The 13,798-nt window shown below is 41.5% G+C and overlaps 1 protein-coding gene across 1 annotated transcript in view; it reads right to left on the bottom strand.

Annotated features, from left to right (window-relative positions):
• The window catches only part of LOC138155137 (cilia- and flagella-associated protein 337-like), a 99,091-nt gene that overhangs the window by 80,258 nt on the left and 5,035 nt on the right, over positions 1–13,798 (bottom strand). The window contains exons 2-3 of the mRNA XM_069080183.1: positions 9,281–9,398; positions 2,901–2,970 (exon numbers count right to left, since the gene is read on the bottom strand). Of these exons, the coding sequence (XP_068936284.1) occupies positions 2,901–2,970; positions 9,281–9,367 (157 nt within the window). The 5' untranslated portion in view covers positions 9,368–9,398. The remainder of the gene's footprint in view (positions 1–2,900; positions 2,971–9,280; positions 9,399–13,798) is intronic.

Here is a 13,798-nt window from a genome sequence, read left to right as displayed (position 1 = left end):
TCCAGTGCCTTCTCTCCGTAAATTATTTCCTATTTATCCTGAATATAGCTTGTTTTGTATATATTTGTTTGAATGTTGTCTCCCCCATTAGACTATAAGCTTCTTGAGAGCAGGGACTGTCATTTGCCTCTTTTTATATCCCCAGAGCTTAGCACAGTGCCTAGCATATAGTAGGAACCTAATAAATGTTCATTGATTGATTGGTTGAAGTACATTGAAGTAGAATTCTTCTTCATCTGTTGGTGTTATGTGGTTGCAAATCATAAACTACCACAATATCTGAAGAATCAAAAATTTCAGGTGACCCAAAAGGCAATGGCAAGTTGTCACATGAAAGGACTAGATTTTACTTGCTCTACTTGACTCCAGTGGTAGGAACAATCAAAAGGTAGAGGTTACAGAGAAGTAGATTTTTAAATTAAATTTAAATTTTTCAGTGAACATAGTTTTCTCCCTACCCATCCCTCCACCATCACTAATAAAAAGAAAACCCTTGTAATAAATATGCATAATTAAGCAAAACAGATTCCTGCATTGGCCATGTCCAAAAAATCTCTGTCTCCTTCTGCTCCCTGAGTCCATCATCTCCATCAGGAGCAGGGTAGCATGTTTAATCACTGACCTTCAGAGAAGCAGATTTGGGTTCAATGTGATGGAAAACTTCCTAAAGGATTTGGTGAGTTGCAGGCAGGGCTGCCCTGAGGGTAATTCGTACTAGTTCCTAAGCTTGTGAAAGGAGGTTGCTGTAAATGTGAATTATTGTGGGAGAAAGAGAACACGGGAGAAGGAAATAATGATAGTTCATTCATCCTTTAAAAAAAAAAGGTCAAAGACATATCTAAGTAATCGACCCATGACCCTACCCTCTTCCCTAGAGACTGAAGGACTAGAGTTCACCATCTGGCGTCATACACCTCCGCCCATTGTCCTTGTATATCCCTTGAGCTACATGTTACCCTTTTGTGTTCTATGTTCTCTTTCAGGGTCGTTCTTGATGATCATTTTAACCAAATGGCATCGGTATAACAATATTGTGTAGGAAGCAAGGGGAAGGGGGGCGGGGGCAGGGGTGGAGGATGTTGTGCTTTCCCCTGGGCTCTGTATCTCCCTAGTGATGGCCTTGGGTGAGGGAAGAGGACTTTGGGGGGAAGGCTGGGCAGCCGCTCTACCTTTCCATGTAAACACTGCCCATTTTCTAGAAAACTACAAAGTATCTCTAGGCAGAATGTTATGACATCAGTCATCTATTAGGGTCAGATAACACTATAAGTTTGGGCAAGCATTCTTTGGGCCCAAAATACCATGTTAGCTCTTCCTCTAGTTTATTAACAAATTGTAAATTTTTAAATGTCTGAGGGAAGGAACCTGCTTATCTGAGGGAACAACTAATGCTAAAGGCCTCTGAATATTTACGTTAGCATTCCATTGTCTGGAACAATAACTCACTCACCAAAATTTCTCCCCAGCCTTTGGAATCAAGGGAGAATTGTGACCTTGGGTATTAATATTGTGATGACATTAAAATTTTATAAAATGTAGTGTTTTCCAAGTTCATACCAGAATATGGGCAGAATTCAGTACAGAATTAAGTACTATATTATTAGGCTCTGTGCTAGGCACTGGGGATCCAAAGACAAAAATTAAACAGTCCCTAGGAAGGAAGGAAGGAAGGAAGGAAGGAAGGAAGGAAGGAAGGAAATAAGCATTGTTAAGGGCCTATTTTGTCCTAGGAACTAAGCACTTTACAAAACTTTTTCATTTGATCCTCAAAATAACCTTGAGAGATAGGTGTTATTATCCACATCTTATAGTTGAGCAAACTGAGACAGAGGTTAAGTGATTTGTGAGGGGTCACATAGCTAGTATGTGTCTGAGGCTGGATTTGAACTCAGATCTTCCTGACTTCAGAGCCAGTGTTCTACCCACTGTGCCACCTAGCTGCAAATATCACTTGAGATGATAGGCATAAAAATATATTTTGCCATATCACTATAACTCTGTAAATGGAAAAATCAATAAAAAGAAACTGGGAATCAATAATTGAACATACCTCCCACCTCTGTTAGGGTTTAGAATACTATCAGATTCAGTCCTAGTATCAGGTGATTTTGCTTAAATGTTTTTCTCTGTCATAAAAGAACATTGAATTCTGAGGACAAGAGGCTGCATTTCCAGAGATGTGGCACCACACTGAATGGGAAATGGCCCAACAAATCATGATTGGTACATGTAATGGAATATCGTAAGAAAAAATTAACCCAAAGAATTCAGAAAACCTTGAGAAGACTTACATGAACTGTTGCAGATTGAAGTGAGCAGAACCAGAAATAGTATACCTGACTACAAAATAAATTAAACAAACAAAAAATCCACCTCCATACTGAATTCTATAAAAATGACAGAGAGAAACAAGGAAGGAAGGAAGGAAGGAAGGAAGGAAGGAAGGAAGGAAGGAAGGAAGGGAGGGAGGGAGGGAGGGAGGAAGGAAAGAAGGAAGGAAAGAAGGAAGGAAGGAAGGAAGGAATATACTTTCCTTCCCTTCTTTGAAGAGATGGGGTCTATAGGTGTGGAACATAGAATATACTGTCAGATTCAACTGACAAATTGAACTTCTTTTCCCACTGCCCATCCACCTGCCCCATCCACTCCTTTTTTTTTTTTTTAACAAGGGATGGCTTGGGAAAGGGGAGGTAGTCTCAGAAATGAAGGTAATATAAAAACAAAAGCTTTGAATAGAATTTTAAAGACATAAATAAAACTAAACATTTTTTGCATTATAAAGATCCTATAAAATGTAAATTATTATATTTTAATGGCATAGAAACTATATACATTCAGGGATTGGAAATAAGGAGCTAAGGGAACATTAAAGAGGACTGATATGAATGGATAAATAATACCTATTACTAGAGCAGTGGGCTCATGGATGGAGGCAGAAATGACGACTTGAATGGAATCATAGTAGTTCAACTATTAAAAAGAGAGAGAGAGAAAATGTCAATTAAAATCAAGATCATGGGTAAGATTAAGTAAGACTGTGTAACTGTATTTTAAAATTCACTGGAAATGTGTTTCTGGAGAAAGGAAACCACTTGTTAAAAGCATGAAGAACATTTAAAAAAAACATGTGTGTGTAGGTGGACAGGAGTGGGTGTATTGGCGTGGTTGCTGATGGCAGTATCTTCCTTCTACGCTTTCTCATAAAGCTAAAACCAGAGCAAACAATTCCTGTGTATCATGTCTAACAGAACATGTCGCAGTTTCTATTCTCTATTTTAGGATTTTCTGGGGAAATCTGAATGTGACCCACATCACTGCTACAAGGACTTGAAAGAGAAAACCATTTTATTCATTTGTAATGAGTTACCTTCAATTTGGAAGATATAGTGAGGAACATAAAATACTGTGACACATAACACCCAGGATCATCTATTTTGGGAAATAGAGTGCAGTGATCAAGGTCTTCCATTAAAGTATGGAAGGCTTGAAGTACAAATGCTGGGAATGAGGGAGGTGGTAGTCTCCCTGAATTCTGCCCTAACCATATCAGCTCTGAGGGCCACATTTTAAGGAGAATAATGCCAGTGTGGAGAGGTTCTAAAGTAGGGTAACCGGGTTCATAGCTGGCCTTACACATAGGCAGATCATTCATTCATTCATTTCTTCATTCATTCACCCAACCAGCCAGACATTTATCAAGCACATATTCTGAGCAATGCTGTTATAATCTGCTAAACTTCTAGCCCCCAAATCTCTCTCCTACCAGTCTATCTCTTTGACTGAAATTTCTAGCATTAGTATCACTTCTGGATGATCTTGTCAAAGGATAAGATCATATAAAGTGGGTTAAGCTTGGGCAGTGTATAGAGTATTGGGCCTAGAGTCAGGAAGACTCATCTTCCTGAGTTCAGAACTTGTCTCAGACACTTATTATGTGTCTGACCTTGGGATGTGTGACCTTGGGAAAGTCACTTAACTTTGCCTCAGTTTCCTCATCTGTAAAATAAGGTGGAGAAGGAAATGACAAATCACTCCAGTATCTTTGCCAAGAAAATTCCAAATGGGTCACAAAGAGTCAGACATGACTGAATTGACTGAACAAGAACAAGCCTATAATACAGAATCACAAAAAATTTCAAAGTCAAAAGGTTCTTTAGTGGTTCCCTAGTCCTATCTGAACTGAACAGGAATCCTCCCTATTCTCAATAGCACACCTGATGATCAGTTATCCATCTTCAACAAGAACTTCAATGAAGGGGAACACAGTGCCCTTGAGGCAGTTCATCCACTTTGGGGTAACTTAAATTGTTAGGAAGTTTCCCTTTATATTAAGTCAATATCTGCCCTCTGCAACTTCCATTGTTTCTACCCCATCTGCCCTCTAAAGCCAAGCAAAATGAATTATTTTCTCTCCCACATGATAGCCCTTCAAGTAACTAAACAACTGTCTAACTTGTCCAGCTGTCCAGCTCTCCAAGTCTTCCTCTTTTTCCTTGCTAAACATCCCCACTTCTCTCAATTCATTCACAAATGACATGATCTTAAGACCATCTATAATTTTGGTCACACTTTTCTGGACATGCTGTACCTTCCCCTTTCCTTCCTAAAAGGTCTTGGTGCCCAAAACTGGGCATTATACTTGTTAACATGAGCTCAGTAATGACTATACTATATGTTAGAAATTCCCTCCAGATTCCTAACATATAGTACAGTCATTATAGAACCCATGTTAACATACTTCAGATGTGTTTTGACTAGGATAGAATATGGTAGTGAAGATGGTATGGGACTATTATCTCTGTCACCCTGGCTATCTTGTTTCTCAAGAGAGAGTCTAAGATCTTATTGACTTCTTTGCTATCATGCCACACTGTTAACTTATATTGAGTTAACTCTATTAGAAGCCTCCCCTTCAAGGTGAAATTGGTTCATTGACTCTTGTCTTTGGCATTTTTCCAGGGAAAAGGACTGCTTTGGTCCCCCTTCCATTTTCCCAACTTGGTTATATGTGACTTGTAGAAATCCCTGAGGCCATTCTTCTTGGGGACACAGACAAAGGACATGACCCTTGAGTGCCCAACAGAGAGGACCAAATCCTGAAGGAACCATAGACAATCACATACTAGGGTTAGGAAGGGCAGCTAGATGGTGTGGTGGATAGAATACCTGATCTGGAGTCAGGAAGACCTGACTTCAAATCTGACCTCAGACACTTACTAGCTGTGTGAACCTAGACGAGTCATTTAACACTGTTTGCCTCTGTTTCTTAGCTGTAAAATGAGCTGAAGAGGGAAATGGAAGACCACTCTAGTATCTTTACCAAGAAAACCCCAAATAGGGTCACGAAGAGTCAGACATGATTGAATGACTGAACAATAAGGGTTAGGACCTGAAATCCAGATGCCATAGTAAACCATATTGGCAAGCTCAGTCTAAGAATATTCCCCTCTCTTACTTGTTCAGTGACTGATATGGTCTTTACTCTTTGTCAGCAGACTTGAATGTTGCCATTCTCTTGCTATTGGGTCCAGTCAACAGACATTTGTTAAGTACTGACTATGTTCCAGGCACTAAGCTATGGAAATGCAAAGAAAGGCAAAAATATAGCCCATGGTCCCAAGAAACTTGCAGCATGATGGAAAAGACAACATACAAGCAGCTATGTGCCAGCAAGATACAGACAGGATAAAGTGGAGATTATCTTATGGGGGAACATCTGGATTAAGAGAGAGGGGAAAGGCTTCCTGAATAAGGGAAGATTTTAGCTGGGACTTGAAGGAAGTCAGGGAAGCCCAGAGGTAGAGATAAAAAAGGGAAAGCATTCCAGGCATTGGGGAATGGCCAGTGAAAATGCCTGCAGATGGGAGATGAAGTGTCCTGTTCAAAGAAAAACAAGGAAGCCAGTGCCATTGTAGGGTAGGCTACATGGGAGAGTGTAAGAAGACTTAGAAGGTAGCAAGGGACCACGTTAAAAGCCAAACCGGATATTCAGGCACTTGTCACTTTCTCACCTGAACTGTTTCAGTGCTCTCAACTCTTTCCTCTCCAATCCAATCCATCCTTTACACAAGTGCTACGAGATTTTCTTTAGGTACAGATCTGACCATGCCATTCCCTGGCCCTATAGTTTCTAGAAGCAAGCACAGACTCTTCTGTTTGGCTTTGGGAGCCCTTCACAACCTGGCCCCCAATCTATCTTTCATTTCTCCCCATCTTGTATTCTATGGGCCAGCCAAACCAGCCTCCTCTTAGTTCCTTACATGTGGTGCTAGATCTCTCATTTCTAGACTAGACCCTTTACCTCTGATACATTCCTTCATCACCTCTGCCCCTTTAGAATTCCTTACTTTCTTCAAGATACACATCAAACAAAAACCTATTAGAGAACTTCCCTGATCCTCCAGCTGCTAGGGTCCTCCCTGCTTCCTGAGTTGCCTATGTGTACACACGTGTATGTGTATGTATATGTTGTTACCCTCTTTGAATGTTAGTTCCTTGAGAGTAGGGCTTATTTCATTTTATATTCCCAGAACCTAGCACAATGCTTCACACCAAATTGTTCTTTGTCCTTCATTTTCAAAGAGGACCAGTGACATCATGGGGTGATGTCTTGACTCATGGTTGAATTGGATTTAAGTGAGGCAGAGTTGCACAAAATCATCAGCCTCCTTTTCTCTTCCAGAGTCACTAAAGTCCAGCGGGAAGAAAAATGACAGGATGACTGGCAATGGCCCAGGATACAGTGGATGACCTTGGCATCTTCGATGTCTGACCAAGCTCCAAGCACTCCACAGAACCTGCTTCAGCTGCCTTCCTAGCCACTGGAACAAATTGTTCTCATTGGCTCCTTCTACTAGGGGAAGTCTTCACATGCGTGGGGTAGATACTCCCCTGGCTCACTGATGGGGTTGTGGCCCATCGGTTCCCCTCCACCTGGTTTAGCCCTTCTGCCGAAACGCTTCACTGGGGCGTGGCCACTGAGCGCACTATAGCTTGTTGGAGTCGCAGGTGAGAGTTGGGTGCTAGGTGGACGTCAAAGGAAGAGGAGCAGCCCTGAAAAGGGCTCGACAGCCCTCACACCAGAGGTGCCTGCCCCATACGCTCTCTGGCACAAACTAGTCAATGAATAAATGTGTCTTTTCCAAGGAGGGTAAAAGTTGAGGGGTCCTGCAGGGGAGGTATTATTAGGGAAGTTTCAGGGTATTTTGGGTCTGTTTATGCTTTTCTATGAAATTGAACAAATGTTTATTAAATGGCTATGATGAACAAGATACTACGACAGCAGCGGGTTCGTCACGCTCTTTATACCATAAAGAGATATATCAGACTGTTTTTAAAAAAAAATATCCTTCCTACCTCTAGCGTCGTTCTCATTATTTGGCTTTTTTTTATTTGCTTTTTGGGGGGCAATTGGGGTTAAGTGACTTGCCCAAGGTCACACAGCTAGTTTTTGTGCTAAGTGTCTGAGGCCAGGTTTGAACTTAGGTCCTCCTGACTCCAGGGCCGGTGCTCTATTCACTGCACCACTTAGCCGCCCCCATTTGGCTTTATTTCATACCACTCCCCTTCATTCACTTTACTTTCTAGCCAAATTAGACTGGCACCTGCCTATATATGTGACCTGTCCTTCTATCCAGCATCTTTAACCTCCATGCATTTCTGCAGGCTGGCCCCAGTTCCAGGAATGAACTCTCTCATCATTCCTACCTTTCAAAAATATACTCTTTAAAGACCCAGCTTCTGTGCCACCTCTTCCAGGAAGCCCGAGCGCTCCTAAAATTTTTTTAGAGCGTTTTTCTCCATCTATCCTTGTCCTCACCACATTTTACCTTATCCTCTATTCATCTATGTGTACATGTCAGATCCTAGCAGAAAGTAACCTCCTGGAGGAAGAGGATTGACTTTTTTCCCATTAAAAGAAAATTCCTAGGTATTTAATAAATGCTAATTGAATTTTGTTGAATTGAATTCATGCTTCTTTTTCACTGCAGGCCTAACCTATTATTTATTTCCTTTTTCTCACGGTTATGATTTTGTCAGTCTCAGTTGCCTCTATCCCATTGTTGGCCCTTTTCTTAGCTTTATCTTTCTTTTCCTTTATTCCCCATTTCACCTATCAAGTTTGCCTCGATGTTTTTAATGGTTATTTCCTCCCTCTATGGTATTTTCCCACACTCCCATTCATCCTCCCTTTTTATAAGTGAGACTATTTAAATGCTACTCTCTATCATCGAATTTAACTCTATTTGTTCAAAACAGACTTAGAAATTTGGACAGAGATATGTAAGTGCCAGCTTGTTGTTCAGTCATTTCAGTTGTGTCCAACTCTCCATGACCTTATTTGGATTTACTTATTTATTGCAAAGATACTAGAGTGGTTTGCTGTTTCCTTCTCCAGGTCATTTTACAGATAAGGAAACTGAGGCTAACAAAGTTGAGTGACTTGTCCAGGGTCATTCATCTAGTAAGTGTCTGAGGCTGGATTTGAACTCAGGAAGATGAGTCTTCCTGATTCCAGGCTCAGCACTTGATCCATTATGCCACCTAGCTGCCCCACGTCTATTTACCTTCCTCTGATAAATATCACCCTTCCTATTGTCCTGAAGCACCTTTGCTTAGAGCATTCTTCTGCTCTTCTCAGCTGGATCAGCAGTTCTCTTTGGAGCTGACTTCAGCACAGATTCAATAAGAAGGACACAGACTCTCTTGCAAAAAGCCTTAATTGCACTGATTTAACTCTGCCCAGATGAGAAGAAGTCACAGGGGTATATCACGGGTCCCATAAGTACTGAGTCATTGTAACCAACTCATTCCCTGGGATAAAGATGAAGAAATGTCTTCCTCGGGCACAGCAACTTCAAATGTGCTGATAAAATGGGAAAGCCAGTCAAAGGTAGGGAGCATTAGTGGCTGTGCCTGCGGAAGGCTGATTGAACCACATAACTCATCATCGTATCCAAATTGCGACACATGTCACATCTCCTGGAGTGATCTCACATATGTATTGGGCTCTTGAATATTTCAGTCAATGCTCGTTTGGGGCTGGTTGAATAGAGAGCCATTTCCAATAAAATGTAAGATCTTTGAGGGCAAAGACTCTTTGTATTTCCAGCATCAAGCACAGTGTCTGGTACTCAACGAATGATTGCTAAGCTGACCAGGGTGATTTATACTGGGCCAATGCTATAAAGGATGTCATTTTAATTTATTTGTTTATTTAAGTATTGGCTGGAGAGAGAGGGAAGCTTGGTAAGTTGTTGCATATTAATCTGCTTCTTACCTGAGTCACCCAGTCCTCATGCACTTTCCAACGAATATATTTGACATTGGGAGAACACACCACACTGCTAATTCTAACAGTTGGCATGTTTTCAACTGGAGGCAGCTTCTTCCAGGTTCTGAAAAAACATTAAAGATGCAAAGTAGAAGATATTATTAACTTAATAAAGGTTTACGAAGAGTAAAATAAAGGCTCCTTGAGGCCAGATGCTGTTTTTCATTTTGTCTTTGAATTCCCAGCATGATACCTAGTGCCTTGCCCCTGGCAAGGGGCCTGCCTGGCCTATGGGACCAGAGGTTACTCTTGTCTCCTCAGAAAGAGGGGTTACCAGGCTAGAATTACATATATCTGCTCCCTTAAATATTGATTTAGGGGGCTGCAGAGGCAATGGGAAGAGAGTTTCATGGAGTGGGTGGTAAACAAAGTTAGTGTCATAGAGAGGTCAAGTAGATGAAGACTAAATAAAGGCCATTGAATGTGATGAGGAGTGATCTCCAACAGCACAGTAGGGCCTCTGGCCCCATAGTAAGCAGGTGCTTATTGAATGTCACTGGACTGAAGAAAGTATATAAAACCCTCTAACTACAACTGATGCTCAATTTATACCCTTGAATCCTTCTGCCATCTCCCTCTTAGATATTTTCAGTCTCATTCTTCATGGATTCCTTCCTTCACAGATGCTCAGATAGCCCTTCTCATCTTATAAAAAAAATCTTGGTTTTATCTTGCTTCCTCTTCAAGCTTCTTTTCCAAATCTGAATTTCCTTTTTGACTCAGGGTCTTTGAACTTGTGGACTATAGACACTATATTGGCTTCCTAGTCACACATTCCCCTCTTCACCCCTTGTGATGGGGTCTTATTCCTACTGTGCTCTTGGAGGTCACTCCTCATCACATTCAATGGCCTTTATTTAATCTTCATCTACTTGACCTCCCTATGACACTGACTTTGTTTACCACCCACTCCATGAAACTCTCTCTTCCCATTGCTTCTGCAGTCCGCTAGATCAATATTTAAGAGGGCAGATAGATGTAATTCTAGCCTGGTAGTCCCTCTTTCTGAGGAGACAAGATTAGCCTCTGACCCCAACTTCTTGATGCTTTTCTGGCAGGAATTAAAGTCTCCCTTGGAGAAGGGTTGAGGGAGAAGAGGCTAAAGATGTCCATTCTGCCTCCCTTTGAGCCACACAGTGACACCCTCATCCTACAAATCAAGGGACAGTTCTCTGTATTTGTGGGACTTTGCTACACTTGGTACGAATGAAAGGAGAATTCAAAATCCCAGGTCTATTAAAGGAAAAGTAGCAACATCACTAACCACAGATAATGCCAGCTACCCTCAACCCATCCTCCTCACAGAAACCTGGGACTTTATCTTGGCCAGGATCTAGTCTGTGCCTGCTCCCGCTCCAAACCATGCTCAAACCCTCCTTTCATCCTTTCTCTCTACCCTTTATCTGCTGTGTCTCCCAAGTAAGATGTAAGCTTCTTGAGGGCAGGTACTATTTTGCTCCTAGTATCTCAAGCACAAGGCAGGGCACATAGTAAATGCTTATGAAGTGGTGTCGATAGATTGATAGATAACTCTAACTACCTGCACAATCTCTGCTCTCTAGATCTTCTCAAATGGGCACAGCACAAATGAGGCAATACTCTTCATCGATCTCAAATATAAATGTTTCATTAAATGAGATCATATTTGTAAAGTGCTTAGTATAGTACTTGGCACACAGTAGGTGTTTAATAAATATTTGTTCCATTCCATTCCATATAAATATATGCAAACATATACTGACTGCAGGCCAGGGTACTTTTAAATATGAGTTTTTCCTTTTTCCATGTATTTTTCCATCTATTGCATCTGGCAAGTTTGACTTGGGCTTTTGTAACATCCTAAGAAGGCCAATCCAACGTTTTGTTTAGTTTTTTTAAGGGAGACATTTTAAAAGTCTGCTTTTTGTCATTTAATAAGGTGCCTTTTTGTTCTCTAACAATAGACCCAATTAAGCAGGGCTCAGTCGAGCTGCCTCTTACCTTGGGTTGCTTTGTGGGCCCTCTCTGTCTCTCTTGCTTTCCTGACACATTTGTCTTGTACCCTTTTAATTTACCCTTGTCTAAAAGCTCTCCAGCTCTTTCTCCCTCCCTCAACCCTACTTTCTTCAATGTTTCGGCTCATCATTTGCATCTGCCTTCCCTAGGAAGCATTCAAGACTCAGTAAAGAGGTTTTGTGAAAGGCCATGGTGGGGGCTGGGGAGAATAAATGTCCAGGACACAGTCATGGAGAACCAGGGAAGTAAAAATAAAGGGGCATTGATGCTTTGTGAAGCATACACTAACCCTTCAAGAGATCTATGTACTGAATTCTAGAGAAAGCCTTAAACCACTCCCCACTGCTGCCTGGAAACCCAGGGCCCAGCTCCATTGTAAGAAGTTAATTTTAGAGGGGAGGAGGGAGAGAATGTGGCAGAGGAGAGAGAATCTCTGAGGTAAGGACGGCCTCTGATTTATACAATGCCATTATTATAATAGTTTCTAAATTATCCTCCAACCCTTTCTTAATTCAGCCAAACCTCTTATTCACTTTTATGACCAGCAGCTAGCAAATGGAAGACGTTCCCTGGGTTACCTGTGACAAAGCCGGAATTTTTTCCCTGCTCTCTGGAAAGGTTATAACTAATTCAGAATTCATCTGCAGGAAGAAGCTGCTGTTAGTCTCTCCCTCCCCCCAGTTTTTCATTTGCTCTGACATTCTTTGGGTCAGATCCCTGTCCGAGGCCTTCCTTTGATGAATTTGAGCAAATTTGTGTTATCAGCAAATTGTCTACCTTGAATTTCAGCTTTCAGCTTGCTGAGGAATACATCAGACGCTGAAGCTCACGTGCATCAGCATGAATCCCTTGAGGAAGAAGACAGTTGCTACACTATGGTCCTTGGGTCATCCTATATTTTACTGGGAAACCCCCTTACTGTCTTGGTAGCGCCTTGGTAAAATTGTCCATAGTATCCCCATGCCCTCCACCCACAGAGGCAAGAACTGCCAAATGATTCTGGTCCTGTTACCCTGATCCCTGAATAGTAGGAGGGCTGAAAAATATCCAGGCCCAATGGGAAATAATTCCCTGCGTTTATTTGTACTGAAGAATGGTTCTTCACTTAGCAAAAGGGTTTATCTCTGGGATTCCTGCAAATAGAGAAAGCTTCCCTATGGCATTCACAGGTTTGTTCAGATAATAAATTATTTGACAGAAGTAGGAGGTGAGAGTGGGATGTAATGAGGAGCTTAAAGTTAAAGTGAGAGCCACTGCCAACCTAACATCAAACAGAAAGGCTCTTTGAACTTACAATGTAAGTCAATGAGTAAATAATTTTGTTGAGTCGTTTCAGACTCTCTGTTTCCCCATTTGGGGCTTTCTTGGCAAAGATACCTGGATGGGTTTGCCATTTCCTTCTCCAGCCCACTTGACAGATGAGGAAACTGAGATAAACAGGGTAAAGTGACTTGCCCAGGATCACACAGTTATGAAGTATCAAAGGCCACGTTTGAACACAGGTCTTCCTCACTCCAGGCCCAGCACTCTATCCACCAAGCCACCTAGCTGCCCAAGTAAATAATAATGGAAGAGAGAATAAAGGATATGTATAGCACTTTTAAAGTTTGCAAAAATACTTTGCATATGGGGGGAGGGGGCTAGGTGTCGCAGTGAATAGAGCACTGCCCCTGGAGTCAGGAGGACCTGAGTTTAAATCTGGCCTCAGACACTTAACACAAAAACTAGCCATGTGACCTTGGGTAAGTCACTTAATCCCAATTGCCCTCCAAAAAGCCAAAAAAAAAAATACTTTGCATATACTCTCACACTTGAATCTTACAACAAACCTGTGAAATAGATAAATTAGGTGTTATTTTCCCTATTTTATGGATGCAGAAACTGAATCTCAGAGAAATAAGTGATTTTTCTTTGTTCATACAGTTAGTGGCAGAGGTAAGGTATGAACTTTCACTCCAAGTCTAATATCCAAATTCTTTTTATATATAATGTTCAAGGACAATATCTATGACAATATCTATAACACAAAGTGATATTATGGGGACTTGTGGGATTAACTGTGTACTATTCACACTTAAATTCTTATAAGTAGTCCTTCTTTTGTAATAATGGGGGTAGAGGGGTGAGATGGGCATTTATATAGCACCTATCTGCCAGGCTTGGGGTCATCTCCAATCATCCTGATCTATATCTTCCCACTGTTCCCTGATGGCTCCAGAGGAGAAGGTAAGGCTGGTGGCTTTCCACAGCCCTGCATGACTTAAATCCAATTCACTAGCAAATCATGGCATCATCTTCCTGATGTCATGATCATCTTCAAGAATGAAGGACAAAAGACAACTTGTGAATAGTCTGAGCTGCCCCACTGGGGACCCAAATGGCAGATCCAGGTGGGCAACACAGTTCCTTCCCTCCCTTCCTTCCTTCTTTCCTTCTTTCTTTCCTCCCTTCCCTTCCCTTCCCTTCCCT

The sequence above is a fragment of the Petaurus breviceps genome, unplaced genomic scaffold, assembly GCF_028583685.1.
Source record: "Petaurus breviceps papuanus isolate PSGF00001 unplaced genomic scaffold, PetGlider_PUasm1.0 91133, whole genome shotgun sequence".
Lineage (NCBI taxonomy): Eukaryota > Metazoa > Chordata > Mammalia > Diprotodontia > Petauridae > Petaurus > Petaurus breviceps.
This window is presented reverse-complemented; position numbering and strand designations above follow the sequence as displayed.